Source organism: Carica papaya, chromosome 5 (genome assembly GCF_054855325.1).
Source record: "Carica papaya isolate Zhongbai chromosome 5, ASM5485532v1, whole genome shotgun sequence".
NCBI classification, from domain to species: Eukaryota; Viridiplantae; Streptophyta; class Magnoliopsida; order Brassicales; family Caricaceae; genus Carica; species Carica papaya.
The window spans coordinates 1,340,588-1,355,313 of NC_142313.1; the positions used below are offsets into that span (position 1 = coordinate 1,340,588).

Here is a 14,726-nt window from a genome sequence, read left to right on the forward strand (position 1 = left end):
AGAAGGCAAAAAGCAGAAAAAATAAAAGAAATGATCGTGTAATTAATGTAGCTTAAATAATCAAATGATAGAGCATGCTCTGTGAGAGAGAAATGGTTTCCAGATTTACAGTTCTACCCTATTTAACAAAGCTATACATTACATTTCAGTATGAAGGAGATGTCCACATGGTTAAATGTATTATGTTTAATAATTATTAGGCCTCTAAACCGTCGGGCATGTAGCTCAAATGGTAGAGCGCTCGCTTTCCATGCGAGAGGCACCGGGTTCGATCCCCCGCAACTCCATCAGTTACTTTTCGGATCTTCCGCATTTTTTTCTTGCGCAGTTGCGCCAACCAGTCGAACATATTTTAGATAATAATTGATCCCTTAATCGCCAAAGGGGATGTAGCTCAAATGGTAGAGCGCTCGCTTTGCATGCGAGAGGCACGGGGTTCGATTCCCCGCATCTCCATCCGTTTTGTTTTTTATTTTCCTTGTTTTTTTTTCTTTCTTTTCTGCTTCCGGTTCCTCATCTGGCTCTCTCAACGCAAACGGTTCTTAGCAGCGCAATGTCTGTTCCTATCATCAACCTTGCTCCCAACTTGCCAGTTTCCAGGCTCTGCTTAGGTTTGTGCTCATATTGTTCTAATGTCTATCCCATTTTCTCTTTCAAACAACCTTAAACATTCTGCTTTATTCACTTTCCATCAGGAACCATGACATTTGGCGAGCAAAACAGTTTGTCTCAATCCTTTCGCCTTCTTGACGAAGCTTTCGACGCTGGAATCAACTTCTTCGACTCCGCGGAGATGTACTTTTTCACATTTTACATTGCGCGCTCGTCGATCTGGACTTTTTTTTTTAACTGTTATGAGATGCTGGTACTGTAGGTATCCGGTGCCTCAGCGTTCTGAGACTCAGGGTAGAAGCGAGGAGTATTTTGGTCGTTGGATTAGAGCGAGGAAGATTCCTCGTGACCGAGTAGTCTTTTCTACCAAGGTTTCCTTTAAGTTTCACTGTGTAATTTTCTTATTTTAGATTTTACTTCAATTTGTTCAATGTTGTGCTCCTTAATAAATGACTATCTATCCAGGCTTTGTACGCTTTGTAGAATTTTATCGGTCGAAAGAATTGTTAGGATTGAAATTAGGAGTTCATAGTCAGTTCATAGTATTTTAGTTTCAGCGTTTCACTTATGCCTTAGCTTCTGTTAATTGTCAATCTTTAGTTAATTGTCAATCTTTAGTAAGTCTTTGATTTTAATTTTCGGTTAAAATTATACCAAAAGAGGTTTTGATGCAGGTAGCTGGGCCATCTGGACAAATGACTTGGATTCGGGGTGGACCAAAGTGTTTGGATTCTAGGAATATAACTGAGGCCATAAACAATAGGTTAATTTACATATATGCCTTGTAATAGGCTGTTATGATTTCATTGACTTGAAAGTGAATGTTGTAACCCAAAAGTTGTTCCTTTGAATTGGTTGCTGTTATTTGCTATGATCGTTAAACTGGATAGTTTCATTATTTATTAAGTGCTAGGATCCTATCCCCTGATCAACCCCTCTATATCCGATTAGATGTTTGTGTACCAGATGCTATTAATGTTGCAAAACATAAAAGTCGCGTATTGAGGGATTGATCTAGTGGGGAGCCTAACTTCTTTTTTTTGTTTTCAATTCTATGTACATTTAAATTATCACATGCATGAAGAGGACATACTCTTCAATTCTTGCCGTGTTTGCATGTTAACTTGGACATAGCCATTGAAGCTGACACAATTTGTATAGCCTTTATGAAATAATAATGTCATAGGTGTTTATGTATCGAACAATAGTATTATTACATTCAACTTTGGGTCTAATTGAATATCAAATTGAAAGAATTAGAAGGGCCAAGCTGATATTACCTTTAGATTTTCATAATACCAACAATCTTAAAGTTGTGATCACGTGTTTTGTTTGACATACATAAAACTTCTAAACGACTGTCCTTTTTTTTTTCATTGCTTGAACTCATGTCTACCGGAATTTTTTCTTATATTTAGGACTGAGGTCTCCATATATTCGGCAATGGTTTGAGATGTATAAACCATTATTTCCATATTAACAAATTGTTTTGTGGTCTAATGGGCCATTTTTCGAACTTGTGCAGCTTGCATCGTGCACAAATCGACTACATTGACCTTTATCAAATACACTGGCCTGACCGGTTTGTATGTAGTTCCAACTTCTCTTTTAGTTGTGTCTCATTTTACTCTCTTTGAAGTGGTTCAGAAGTTGATTGACTTCACTTTTCATGTTTGTTTTGTTTCTCCTTAGCCCTTGTATAAGCTTCTTAAAGTGGTTTTTGGCTGTTTTCATAGGTATGTACCAATGTTTGGAGAAACTGAATATGATCCAAAACGACAGTATGATTCGATTAGCTTGGAGGAACAACTTGATGCTCTCGGCAAAGCTGTTGATGCCGGTAAGGTAGGTGATAGTCCCATGGATTTGGCCTTTCTATTCTGTCTTTTGTCAGGACATAACAAGGAATAAATTTTTGTTTGAAGGTCAGATACATTGGTCTCAGTAATGAAACGCCATATGGTGTCATGAAGTTCCTCCAGGTTGCCGAAAAGGTTGCTTGTTATCCTAAAATAGTATCTGTACAGGTTGTGTAGTCATTCTATTCTCAGCCATGAACCTCTTGTCCTTTTACTCCTCTCTCTCTCTCTTTCTCTCTCTCTAGATGGTTTTGCTTAGCCTAATGTTCAAATTTGTTGTGATTGTGATAGAATTCATATAGCTTGCTCTGCAGAACATTTGATTCTGGACTGGCCGAATGCTGTCATAATGAGAGGTATTTAATTCACTTATAAAGTAGTCGAGAAGATCACGTCATTTTCCTCATGAGAGTTTTGGAAATAAAATAAAGTTTGTTGCATCTGTGAGTTCTCACAGTACACATTGCTTATATCTAAATTTAATCTCAATAGATTGGGAGTGCAGTCACGAGTTAAACATTTAAGATTATTTGGTTGTTTAAATGTGAATTTGTGTCTACCTGCCTTGACTTTATCATAAGGATAAGTAACTTATTTCATTTCCATGATAACATTTAATAATAGAGCTTAGGATGAGAGACAACTGACTTAAAGGTCCATGCTTGATGGAATATGAACAAGAAATCACTTGGAAGTTTACTTCTAGTTCCAAATTACATGGAAAAGGCACTTAAAATTTTATAATATGCACAACTTTTATAATTTGTCATTTCTAAGCTAAGGCCCTCCTCTTTGGTTCTCCTAAGTTGGTTATCTAGCTATCTGTAATCTTACTTTTTCTACTGATTTCTTATGATACTTTCTCTGTCATGCTGTTGAGCCTTTCTCAGAATCAGTTTATTAGCTTATAGCCCTCTTGCAATGGGCATCCTTTCTGGGAAGTATTTTAAACAAGATGGGGGTCCAGACGCAGCGCGGTTAAATCTTTTTAGAGGTTAGTCATTAAGATCTTGGCTTGATTCATTAGCATTTATGAACTTGCTACAATTTGGAGTATAGTTGATTTTCTTTTGGAGTATAAATGATTAATGATGACTTCCATATTTCAGGAAAGTATTCTGAAGGGGAATCCCGATATAACTTATCCAATAGCACCATTAAAGCTGCTACTATGGTTAGTAGATTTTTTCAATAAAATATTTAATACTGCAAATAACAGCGAAAGAAATAAATTAAATGGAGTTCATGCTACCTTTAGAGATCCAGCTTTTGAGCTTTTGTTAGGAAAGTTCTAGCAGTATCTGTGCATCTGTTATTATATGTTAAATACAGCTGATAGATTATCCCTTATCTCTCTTTAGGAGTACCTTGGCATAGCAGAAAGACATGGTCTTCATCCTGTATCACTTGCAATTGGTATGATACAACTTTCTTTCTCTGTTCTTACACCAGCATTCAGGAGCTCTGGAAGTGTTAACATTACTATAAGGTGGAATAACTGTTTTCTTTACTATGTGCTCTTTAAGTCCAAGGTAATATCGATTTTACATTGAGGTAGCTAGGGTGACTGGTTATGTACAGAATGGGCATCAGAGAATTACAAATAGAAGGGTGATTGTAGGTTAACTTTAGTTACCAAATATATCTGATTCTGATGTCTGGATTATTGATGCTGGTATAGTGGTGTTGGGTTTGCTAATGAAATAAAGAAGATTGCTGAGTGATCTAGAATAGATGTTTTGCCTTTGCATTTATATAAGCCAGAATATTTTTTAATCTAATTTTACCAAAATTGGTTGATTAAGATCTATTTTTGTCCTCTCCTTAACTTTATTCTATCAATCGGTGGAGCCTTCATTTTCTGTATTTTTCTAGATTGGCTGGTCCATTAGGGATTCTAACTGTTTGCTTTTAAATTTAAAATGTCGAGGAGTAATATTTTTAGCTGAAGATTCTGAACATGGCCTTGATTATATTTCCTCAGATAATGTTCCTCAACCATGATAGTGAAATTGAGAATGTAAGCAGAGGTTGAATCTTGAACGAACTAGTATCGTGGATGAATTTTGCACAAAACAAAGTTCTAATATTGGCTGCTTTTTCTTGGCTAATGGATGTTCGTACATAGAAATGCATGAATTTTTGAATCTGTCTCTTTATTGCAAAAGACCTATAATCTTATTAAGGTTTTTGGTAACAAATCTTACTTTTCCTTTTCTATTGGGCAGCTTTTGTTTTGAGGCATCCCCTTGTTGCAAGTGCTATATTTGGTGCTACTCAATCATGGCAGCTGCAGGACACCCTCAGCGCATGCAAGGTTGAGCTCACATGCGAAGTTATGGCTGAAATCAATAGAGTTCACTCAAGGTTTACTAATCCATGTCCTTGATTTACTTGCCTACTTCATTTTGAAAATTGCTGCAAGAACCATGGTGATATTTTATAATATTGTGGCACATGACATTGGGCCGAAAAAAAAGATTCGGAGCATTTATTTTAGTGCTTATCAGTCTGCAATACATAATGTTGTTGAGATCGGGAAGCAAGTGACCATTTGGGACGTGTGTGTTCATCTAGCGCATCACTGCTAAATCGACCGTGGGTAAGACGATCACTTGTCCTTGGCGTGCTAAGTGAAAACAGGTCATGAGCTGTACTAGAGATGATCTCGGTATGAAAACACGTTGTCAACCTCAATAGCGACATGTAATTCGAGATTTGATCGTAAAAATTGTGGATCGTCCTTATCTTTAAAATGGTCATGAGGAAAGATTCAAATTTGAACAATGAGGAAGAAGGAATTTTTTTTCAGCTTCCAGCCTTGCAGAGTCAACCATGACCCAATAGTATTTGAAATATATACAAAAAAAAAAAAAAAGGTAAGGAGCAAAGCGCTTAAACTTTTTTATTTTATGGTCATATAGTCAAAATTTTTCTCTTATTATTAATCAATATATGTCATCTTCTTGCTTTCAATATATAATTGGAACGCTATAAATGTGTACTGCAAATATAATAAGAATGATAAGATACTGAAATTAAGTACCTAATTTTCTAATATTTAAGACTGATTCCATACGTTTTAGTAGGAAACAAATGTAAACAACAAGTACTAGGAATTTCATTTAATGGTGTGAAAAAAAAAAAAAAATTATTTAAATATGATAAAATGGTACATTTTATAAATAAATTAATTAATTAATAAATATTTACATAAATATGTATCACACGTCATCTTATAACGGGAAAGGGGAGGGTTTGATCTGAGATATTTTATTTGGAAAGTAGAGCACTTTTTATTTATTTTATTTATATTTTTGAAAAGACCAAATTACCCTTGAAAATTCCGAATTAACCGCGCGGGCATTTTTGACATTTCAAGCTTGTCTGCAATCTGTTGAAACGGTTGACTTGGATGATGAAAGTCCAAAATACCAACCTACTCTCTCCTCCTCTTCGTCTCTGGTCTTTCTCATTAATAATTAAAAAAAGTCAAATTATATTTTACAAAAGGATCCGGCGGAGTAGCCGGGTCCGATCTCGGGTTTGGGTCAGTTGATATCATCGCTGCTAATGGTGAGTGTATTGATTTGCCTTTGAAAAATCCATCGCTGCGGTTTTGTTTCTGGCTAAGTGTGCAGGACTCTCAGTTGTGGGAGTTGAGATAGCGAGGTGGCCCGATGGGTTCCAAGTCATGGCTGCATCCCGCTCCCACTTACAGGCCCTTGGAGACGTATTGGGACACTGATGAAGATGCGCCCGGCCCGCGTTGCGGCCATACTCTCACCGCCGTTGCGGCGACTAAGACGCATGGCCCTCGGTTGATTCTCTTCGGCGGCGCCACCGCCATCGAGGGCGGTGCATCCGCTTCCGCTCCTGGCATCAGTTGAGTACAATTGTTTTGCTTCTTGATTGGTCTTGTCTTTCTATTTCGAAATATGGTAATGGTGAATTGAGTTTTGTTGTTTCTGGTCTTGTAGGGTTAGCTGGTGTGACCAATTCAGTTCATTCTTATTGTGTTTTGACAAGAAAGTGGACCAGGTAAACTAGCTTCTACCTCTATTGTCTTTTTAAAAAGTTTGCTCTCTCTTTTGGTATTCTGGATAAAGTTTAGTGTTTTTTTTTTGGTTTTCATTCTGAATTGTGCAGGATCAGGCCAGCGGGAGACCCGCCATCTCCTAGGGCTGCGCACGCCGCAGGTGCTGTGGGGACTATGGTTGTTTTTCAGGTGATTAAAAAATCAATGGAGCTTTACTAAGATCCGGCATCTGGAGGTTTTTGCTGTTCGATTTCCCCGTTGATCTTGCTCAGTATGGTCTGAACATTTCCCTTCTTGTCTTTTCTGCATAGGGTGGTATTGGTCCTGCTGGGCATTCTACTGATGACCTCTACGTGCTTGATTTGACTAACGAGAAGTTGAAGTGGCACAGGTGAGCTTCTGTTATCTAATTCCTGCATTAGATTGTTCACTATTATTTGGATTTAACTAATCATAGATTTTCTTTCCTTGTTTTTTGCTTTTCTTTTGCCCTTTTTGGTTCAATGTGTCTGTAGAGTGGTTGTGCAAGGACCAGGTCCCGGACCTCGCTATGGCCATGCTATGGACTTGGTTGCTCAAAGATATCTTGTTACAGTCAGTGGCAATGACGGTAAGGTTATTTTCATGTTCATATTTGTAATTAAATTTCTTAAGTACTACCAAAGTTCTCTACCTTAACTTTTATGTCATTTGGTAATTATATTATAAGGTTGTGTCATGTGGGTTATCGGAACTTTGATAGCGATTCATCAAAAAAGACAAAAAGGAACAGAACTTAGATAGAGCAAAAAGCTGCTGAGTTATACAGCAGTGGATTCCTTCCTCAAGTCAACTAAATCTGATGAATAACGTTTTAATTTCCTAGTGGTTAGCAATGTAGCGTTGTAGATGATCTTCATCTTTATTATGGCAACAACATTAATCTGTTACTTGTTATGGAAATCATCAATAGAGTGCATGAAGTGGTTATATTTTTTGCACATGGACTTAAACGTGGCTTAAATAAGTAACCAGGTTTAAAGATTATTTTTCTAGTGAGTCAGAGCTCAGGCTGCTGATCTTTGAAAACTGTAACCTGGCTCAGAACATTCTTGAACCTGTGTGTTTATATCTGGACTGGAATCAGAAGTCTTCTCTGATGGTTGTTTTAAAAACTGATTGTATGAATTTGGCGTGCACAGGGAAAAGAGTTCTCTCTGATACTTGGGCACTGGATACTACTCAGAAACCATATGCATGGCAGAAATTGAACCCAGAGGGTGATAGACCTTCTGCTAGAATGTGAGTGTAATTAGTTTACCAGAAATTGAATACTGTTAAAGTTTTTTATTTCAGGTGTCACATGACTACACATTTTTGCTCAGGTATGCAACAGCCAGTGCTCGTTCGGATGGCATGTTTATGCTTTGCGGTGGGAGAGATTCCTCTGGCACGGTATGGTTTTTCTTTCCATAGTAACATACAATCTTAAAAAATGAACAGGTTAATTTATTGATAACTGAACAGTTAATAGTGAGAGTAGATTCTGATTTGTTTTTTTTTTATTTCTAGTTAAAATTTTATTTTTATCTTGCATGATTCAAGTGCAAGGTTAAAGTTTTACCAATACATGTGTCTAACTACGAAGAAACCACTTAAAGCATATAAAAGGAAAAAGGGCAAAAAGGTAAAATAGAGGGATTTTAATTCAGTTGGGAATAAATTCAAATTTATATTTTGGCTATTTTTGGTTGTAAGTACAAGGGCGGCTCAGCTAGCATATATATAGCTAGATGGAGGGAAGAAGAAAGTAATTCAAATTCCAATTCAAATTCTGTCGACTTTTGTTCTCTCTCTAATTCTTTCTAGTCAGGCCAATTTGCAAGGTACCTCGTACTAACTTATTTCAAACATTAAAAAAAAATTGTTCTCTATGCCCTTATGTAAATCCATGAACTCAATTTGTTTTCTCTTTTTCATTCTTCTCTTGATAATCATCAAAGCCTGGAATCATTGTTATCGTACAATTTCTTTTCCTTAAAATAAAAATGAAGTATCATCTGGATCCTCAAGCTGATAGATGAATATTTTCAAAGAACTGTTCAATTTAAGAAAGAAGCAATCATTCTATGAGTCCCAAGATCTACCCTCTTGCTTCATCAATAATTATGTTTTTGGATCTTGTTCGTAATGTTGTGAAAATTAAGGAAATTTCTGTGTGTATTAAATCATCAACTATGATTGCAACTAGCTTAAGTCTCTGCAAGCACACACATTATCTGTTCTGTCTTAAGTTGCAACTAGCTGGTCAGTGAAATTTGGCTTAATGCTTTGTTTGGTTACTTCCTGCTTCAACAGCCTTTATCAGATGCTTATGGGCTGCTACTGCATAGGAATGGTCAGTGGGAATGGACCCTTGCTCCTGGGGTGGCTCCTTCACCAAGATATCAACATGCTGCGGTAAGTTATTAGGTACAATCCAGCAATCCGAGCTACCTAATTATATTCTATGTGGACTATATTTTTCATTGAACAAAGAAAGAAATTAATCAGTTCCTTATTTACAGTTCATGAATAGCATCATTCTGTGCAGATAGTTGTTTCTATGTGAATAAGGTTTGTCCTTCAAGACCTGCTATTATTGCCTTCATCTTGTTTGCTATCAGGTTTTTGTTGGTGCAAGATTGCATGTGACGGGAGGCACTCTTAGAGGAGGTCGTGGAGTAGAAGGGGAAGCAGCTGTTGCAGGTAAATTTTTGGTTTTCCACCTTGAAATGTAAGTGTGATATGATGTTTTCCCACTTAGCAGTTTTTTCTCAGTTTTTTCTTTTTGAGTAGTTCTTGACACTGCTGCTGGAGTCTGGTTGGATAGAAATGGACTAGTGACTTCTACCCGTGGTGGCAAGGGGCATGCTGATCAAGATCCTTCTTTGGAACTTATGCGACGTTGTCGGCATGCATCTGCCTCTGTTGGTGTTCGTATCTATGTCTACGGTGGCTTAAGAGGAGGTAGGACTAAAATTTATGCTGAAATTCTCCTAAATAATTATTTTACGATATTTTCAATTTTCTTTATTTGGGCCTTAGTTACTATACTTTCTTTTTCTGTTTAAGACTTAACAAGAGTTTAGAGACCAATTAGTTATGAATTAAATTTTTTTATACAAGTAGAAGGAAGTTAACCGTGAATGTTGAGCTCCTGGAAAGTTAACTACTTTGACGATTTAATTGAAGTTATGTACTGAATCCTGAGCAAAGTTCACATTTATAGCTACAGAGGTTCTCTCTCTGTCTCTCTCTCGCCCCCCTAAATGGAGAATTCTTCTCCTCATGTTGTTACGTCTATACACCCTACACTTAGGTTTTAAATTGATGCCTAAGCTGCGGTGTCTATCTGAAATTAACAAGATCCTTTTTCTTGACCAGGGCATGTGGCCCAAATGGTCATTGCCAATTCTCTTATCTTAGGGAGCTTGGATGCAAAGCCCTTAACAGCAACTACTGTAACAAAAGATCCTTTTTCTTTGTTGGTAGTTACATACAGGTCGAATGACCTGTACAATGTCTTATAAAATTGGAGATCAAAATCCTAAATGTAGATGAAGGGGAAATAAGTAATTGGCATATATGAATTCCTGCTAACTATAGACAAGCATTACGCAAATATTTGAGGGGCAGTGTGTGAAGCTTCCATGGGTGGGAATAATCTCTAGATTATGACAGTAAATATTGATGTATTGTGTCAAGCTATAATCATGCAAAACCGGGAGTAAATTTTTAATATCTGCATATTCAAAATGTTTATGACATCTAGTGGCATCTAAAGAGAAAATTGACTTTCTAGGATTATATATTCGTCTTTCCTCGTAGATACAAGGATATCATACTTATTAGTCAGTGTGAAACTTCATGTCCTTACTTTTTTCCTTCTGGTTCCAGTCGTAATAGTTTGCCAACTCTTGTAATATTAACTTTCGGTTTTCTTAAAGGAATAAAACCTTTCTATGTTTGCTACTGCAGTATTTTTGTCTTGCCTAATGTTTTTCCTTACACCATGCCATTAAATAATTGTTTTATGCTGTGCAGATGTGCTGCTAGATGATTTTTTAGTTGCAGAAAATTCACCATTTCAGTCTGACATCAATTCCCCCATATTGACATCTGAAAGAGCACCAACAGTGACTAATCCCAAAATTAATCAATATAGTTTAAGTCCTTACACAACACCCCCTTCAGATTCTGGACAAGAGGCCCTACCATCTGAGAACATGAGGTTTTATGCCATTTCCTTCCCTAGCTTTTCCTTTCTACTTCTCTTTCCTCCCTTCTTCTCTCTCAATGTAAATAATTTGACTTAGCATCATTCAACAAGTTGATTGTTATTTTATATTCACCAGCATGGACAAAAGCTCTCTGGAAAAACTGAGGGAGGCTTCTGCTGCTGAAGCTGAGGCAGCTAGTGCGGTCTGGCAAGCTGCACAGGCAGCATCTGCCATTTCTGCTGAGGAAACATCTGTCTCTGATGATAGCTCAACTGCTGCGGAAACAACTTCAGATGGCACTGACGCTGAAGTAGATGTTCGTCTTCATCCTAGAGCTGTATGTAGCACACATCTATCATACGTTCTAATGGTATTTTAGCTACCAAGTAGCAGTATCTCACTGTTTTGTTGGTACAGGTTGTTGTTGCCAAAGAGGCTATGGGGAATCTTGGTGGTATGGTAAGGCAGTTATCCCTGGATCAGTTTGAAAATGAGAGTAGAAGAATGGTTCCCGTGAACAATGATCTTTCATATCCAACCAAGAAGTTCTCTAGGCAAAAGTCTCCTCAAGGATTGCATAAAAAGGCAAGAACTAGTGGATTTATTCCTCAAATTTTTCTCAGTATTTTAACATGTTAAATAAGTATAATATATTTGCTTGTAGGTTATTTCTACATTGCTTAGACCTCGAAACTGGAAAGCTCCTGCAAATAGAAGATTTTTCTTGGACTCTTATGAAGTTGGTGAACTTTGTTATGCGGCTGAACAACTATTTATGCATGAGCCTACGGTTCTTCAGTTGAAAGCACCCGTAAAAGTCTTTGGTGATTTACATGGGCAATTTGGTGATCTAATGCGGCTTTTTGATGAATATGGATTTCCTTCAACTGCAGGGGACATAACGTAAGTTCATTGTGGAGCTCTTACTGAAAATTGACTTAGGGAATTTATACTAATTAATATAGCAAATTGAGTTAGACCATTTTTAGATCATTAATACTTGGATATTAAGGAAGAGGATTATAACTTCAAGCAGTAATGAGTTGACTGTTTTAATTCCTCTTTTAATCTGCACCAGATGAAAACTACTTCAGCTGATGGCATTAGTTATTTTTGTCTTTGGACTATAAATTTTATTTGTATGCCATGGTAATGATTTTTTTTTTTTTGAGATAAATGCCGTGGTAACAATTTGAGAATTGATAAACTTGGAACATTTGGTATGATCATGAATTGAGATTGGGTGCAAGCTGGAGTTTGGCAACTCTCCATTAACATTTTTTCTTAGGTTGGTCTCTTCATTCAAGAGAGGGAAACTAAGGAGGATTTGAACTAGAAGATTAGCGCTAACTGGGATTGAGGTTGAGGATGTTGAACTTAAAAGCTAGTGGATGTCATTTCCCAGTTTGAATCAAATATCTGTTCTATAAATTTTCTGTGGATTTGTTGTTTGACAAAGTGGTATATTTATACATTTTAGGTATATTGATTATCTATTTTTGGGAGATTATGTTGATCGGGGACAGCACAGTTTGGAGACGATAACTTTGCTGCTTGCTTTAAAGGCAAGTTTTTGCCTTGAGTGAATCTGAATATTATATTATGTTTTTTCACTAATTTGCTTTTAACGTTCTCTATGTTTTATCAAATAATTTTAGATTGAGTATCCTGAGAATGTTCACTTGATTCGTGGAAATCATGAAGCTGCAGACATAAATGCACTCTTTGGTTTTCGCCTCGAATGCATTGAAAGAATGGTCTGGACCTCCAAACGAATATACGTGGATATTTTGTTTTCATCCCACAAATACTGACAATGGCTGGTGAAATATGTATCTGTAGGGGGAGAATGATGGAATATGGGCATGGACCCGGTTCAATCAGCTTTTCAATTATCTTCCATTGGCTGCACTTGTTGAAAAGAAAATTATCTGTATGCATGGTGGCATAGGGAGATCGATACATTCTGTGGAACAGATTGAGAAGCTTGAAAGGCCGATAACAATGGATGCTGGGTCTATAGTTCTGATGGACCTTTTATGGTAGCTCCCCTTTGATTTATCAACTGCTTTGTTGTCAACATACTTTAGAAATTTATTACATCAATTCTATCTTGGGCATTTATACAGGTCAGATCCTACCGAAAATGATAGCGTAGAAGGTTTGAGACCAAATGCTAGAGGACCTGGTCTTGTCACCTTTGGGGTAATGTGGATTCATAGTATTAATCATTCCTTATGTTTGATGAGATATAACAATATGTTTGATGAGATATAACAATAGCCTATTCATACCCCAGCGCTCAAGTTTGCCTTGAGCCATTACCTCTATGTAAAAATTGCAATGATGGAATTTTCTCCATCTTAAAGATATAATATGGCCTTCATTTGGAAGCACCACTACTGTTACAATGACTGGAAGCCTACACTACCAAAGGATTCAAAGTTCAAATAATTGAATCCTATAAACTTTTCCAAGTGCCTGACTATTGGGCTACCATACTGAAGTTCCAAATTTTTTAGAATTTGTTTGCATGTGTTTATTTAAAATATGTTTGTTTGAAAATGAACCCACTCTGATGTTATGTTGCTAATTGTAGCCTGACCGAGTAACAGACTTCTGTAAGAAAAACAAGTTACAGCTCATTATTAGGGCACATGAATGTGTGATGGATGGATTTGAGCGGTTTGCTCAGGGTCAATTGATTACTCTTTTTTCTGCAACCAACTATTGCGGTAAGCAAATTATCTGCAGTTTTTCTGCTTTGCTTTGGCATCATTTGCTACCTTACACTGTTTAATGCATCCAGGGACGGCAAACAATGCTGGTGCTATATTGGTAATTGGCAGGGGGTTGGTAGTGGTTCCAAAATTGATTCACCCGTTGCCACCTCCTCTTCGATCGCCGGAGACATCGCCAGAACGCATTATTGATGATGCATGGATGCAGGTAAGACTTATGGATTAAACATCCTAGTTGTTTTCACCTTTCCGTTGCAGCTAACTGTTGTAAGGAGTAAATATGTGCAGTGTCTTCCCTTGTAATCATGAATATTCCTATTGTCATACAGGAGCTGAATATTCAAAGACCGCCGACCCCCACTCGTGGTCGGCCCCAGCCTGACCTTGACCGCAGCTCACTTGCATATATATAACATTTCTATGCCTGACAGATTTGCTAAAAGTTACGACACTCCGCAGCACTTGGATATTTATTTGTGAATTTCGTGCAGCGGAACAAGACAGGGTCGGGATGTTGTATTTTTGAAGATGCAAGTAGTGAAATGTCGCCATATCTAGTGTACAAATAGCTTGAGAATAGCAGAGTAATGAGCTTTCGACAAGCGAGTGTAAGGTGTGTCCTACAAGTCTTGGAAGGGATTTTGGCTAAAGGTGAAATTGGTTTGGTAGCTCGTTGTATTATAAGTTGAAGGTTCTTTTCAAAATTTCTGATTACATATTTGTGAGGAATGTGTATTGTAAACATTAATGGTGTTAATATCCTGGTTCTTCCTTGATTAATTTCTTCTGTTTAACCCTCAAGGATTGTATCAAATTGTATATTGTCCATCATATGCATGCATGATCCGATCCATGCATTCAAATACACAGGTGGTTTGGATGGAGTATTTTTCTTGGCTTATATAGCAAGAACTATATGTATATATATATATATATATATATTTTTTTTTTTTCACATATAAACTAAACCAAACTATCTTACCTGTTAATGGTCTTCTTAATAAGTTAATTTGGTTCGAGGGTATTATATTAATTTTAAGTATTATATCTTAATTATTTATTGTGTAAAAATATTTATATTTGATATATAAATTAACAAAATTTTATTCATATTAAAATCTTAATTTGAATAAGAGTGTGAAATATATATTTTCTTTTTTCCATTAAACTTCCACATTAATTTTTAATTTTTTATAAAATTTAACAAATTTTTAAATTATCCACTAAATGTTAA

The 14,726-nt window shown here is 36.6% G+C and overlaps 2 protein-coding genes and 1 non-coding gene across 4 annotated transcripts; all 3 read left to right on the forward strand.

Moving 5' to 3' along the window:
* The first annotated feature begins 383 nt into the window (after nt 1-383).
* Nucleotides 384-456, forward strand: TRNAA-UGC (transfer RNA alanine (anticodon UGC)). Its single transcript has one exon. It is a non-coding gene; the product is annotated as a tRNA-Ala (tRNA).
* Nucleotides 454-5,282, forward strand: LOC110821221 (uncharacterized). 2 transcript variants are annotated; one of them, XM_088220719.1, is made up of 12 exons: nt 454-611; nt 696-795; nt 875-983; nt 1,287-1,375; nt 2,138-2,194; nt 2,349-2,457; nt 2,538-2,639; nt 2,763-2,827; nt 3,362-3,465; nt 3,581-3,645; nt 3,833-3,960; nt 4,700-5,282. In XM_088220719.1, exons 1-12 carry the CDS (start codon nt 554-556, stop codon nt 4,791-4,793), a joined length of 1,080 nt encoding a protein of 359 aa, XP_088076845.1. In that variant the 5' UTR covers nt 454-553; the 3' UTR covers nt 4,794-5,282. The 2 variants fall into 2 exon arrangements, with proteins under 2 accessions (XP_088076845.1, XP_021906669.2); XM_022050977.2 differs by having other exon boundaries at nt 485-611; nt 875-1,004; nt 3,833-3,887.
* Nucleotides 5,283-5,903: 621 nt separating this feature from the next.
* BSL1 (BRI1 suppressor 1 (BSU1)-like 1) lies at nt 5,904-14,379 on the forward strand. Its single transcript, XM_088220718.1, has 21 exons — nt 5,904-6,356; nt 6,452-6,512; nt 6,621-6,699; nt 6,822-6,901; nt 7,026-7,120; nt 7,692-7,791; nt 7,875-7,944; nt 8,848-8,949; nt 9,156-9,237; nt 9,328-9,498; nt 10,576-10,762; nt 10,887-11,088; nt 11,169-11,336; nt 11,416-11,654; nt 12,232-12,316; nt 12,410-12,508; nt 12,594-12,793; nt 12,881-12,956; nt 13,351-13,486; nt 13,561-13,700; nt 13,822-14,379. The coding sequence occupies exons 1-21, from the start codon at nt 6,152-6,154 to the stop codon at nt 13,903-13,905; spliced, it is 2,661 nt and encodes an 886-aa protein (XP_088076844.1). The 5' UTR covers nt 5,904-6,151; the 3' UTR covers nt 13,906-14,379.
* The last annotated feature ends 347 nt before the right edge of the window (nt 14,380-14,726 follow it).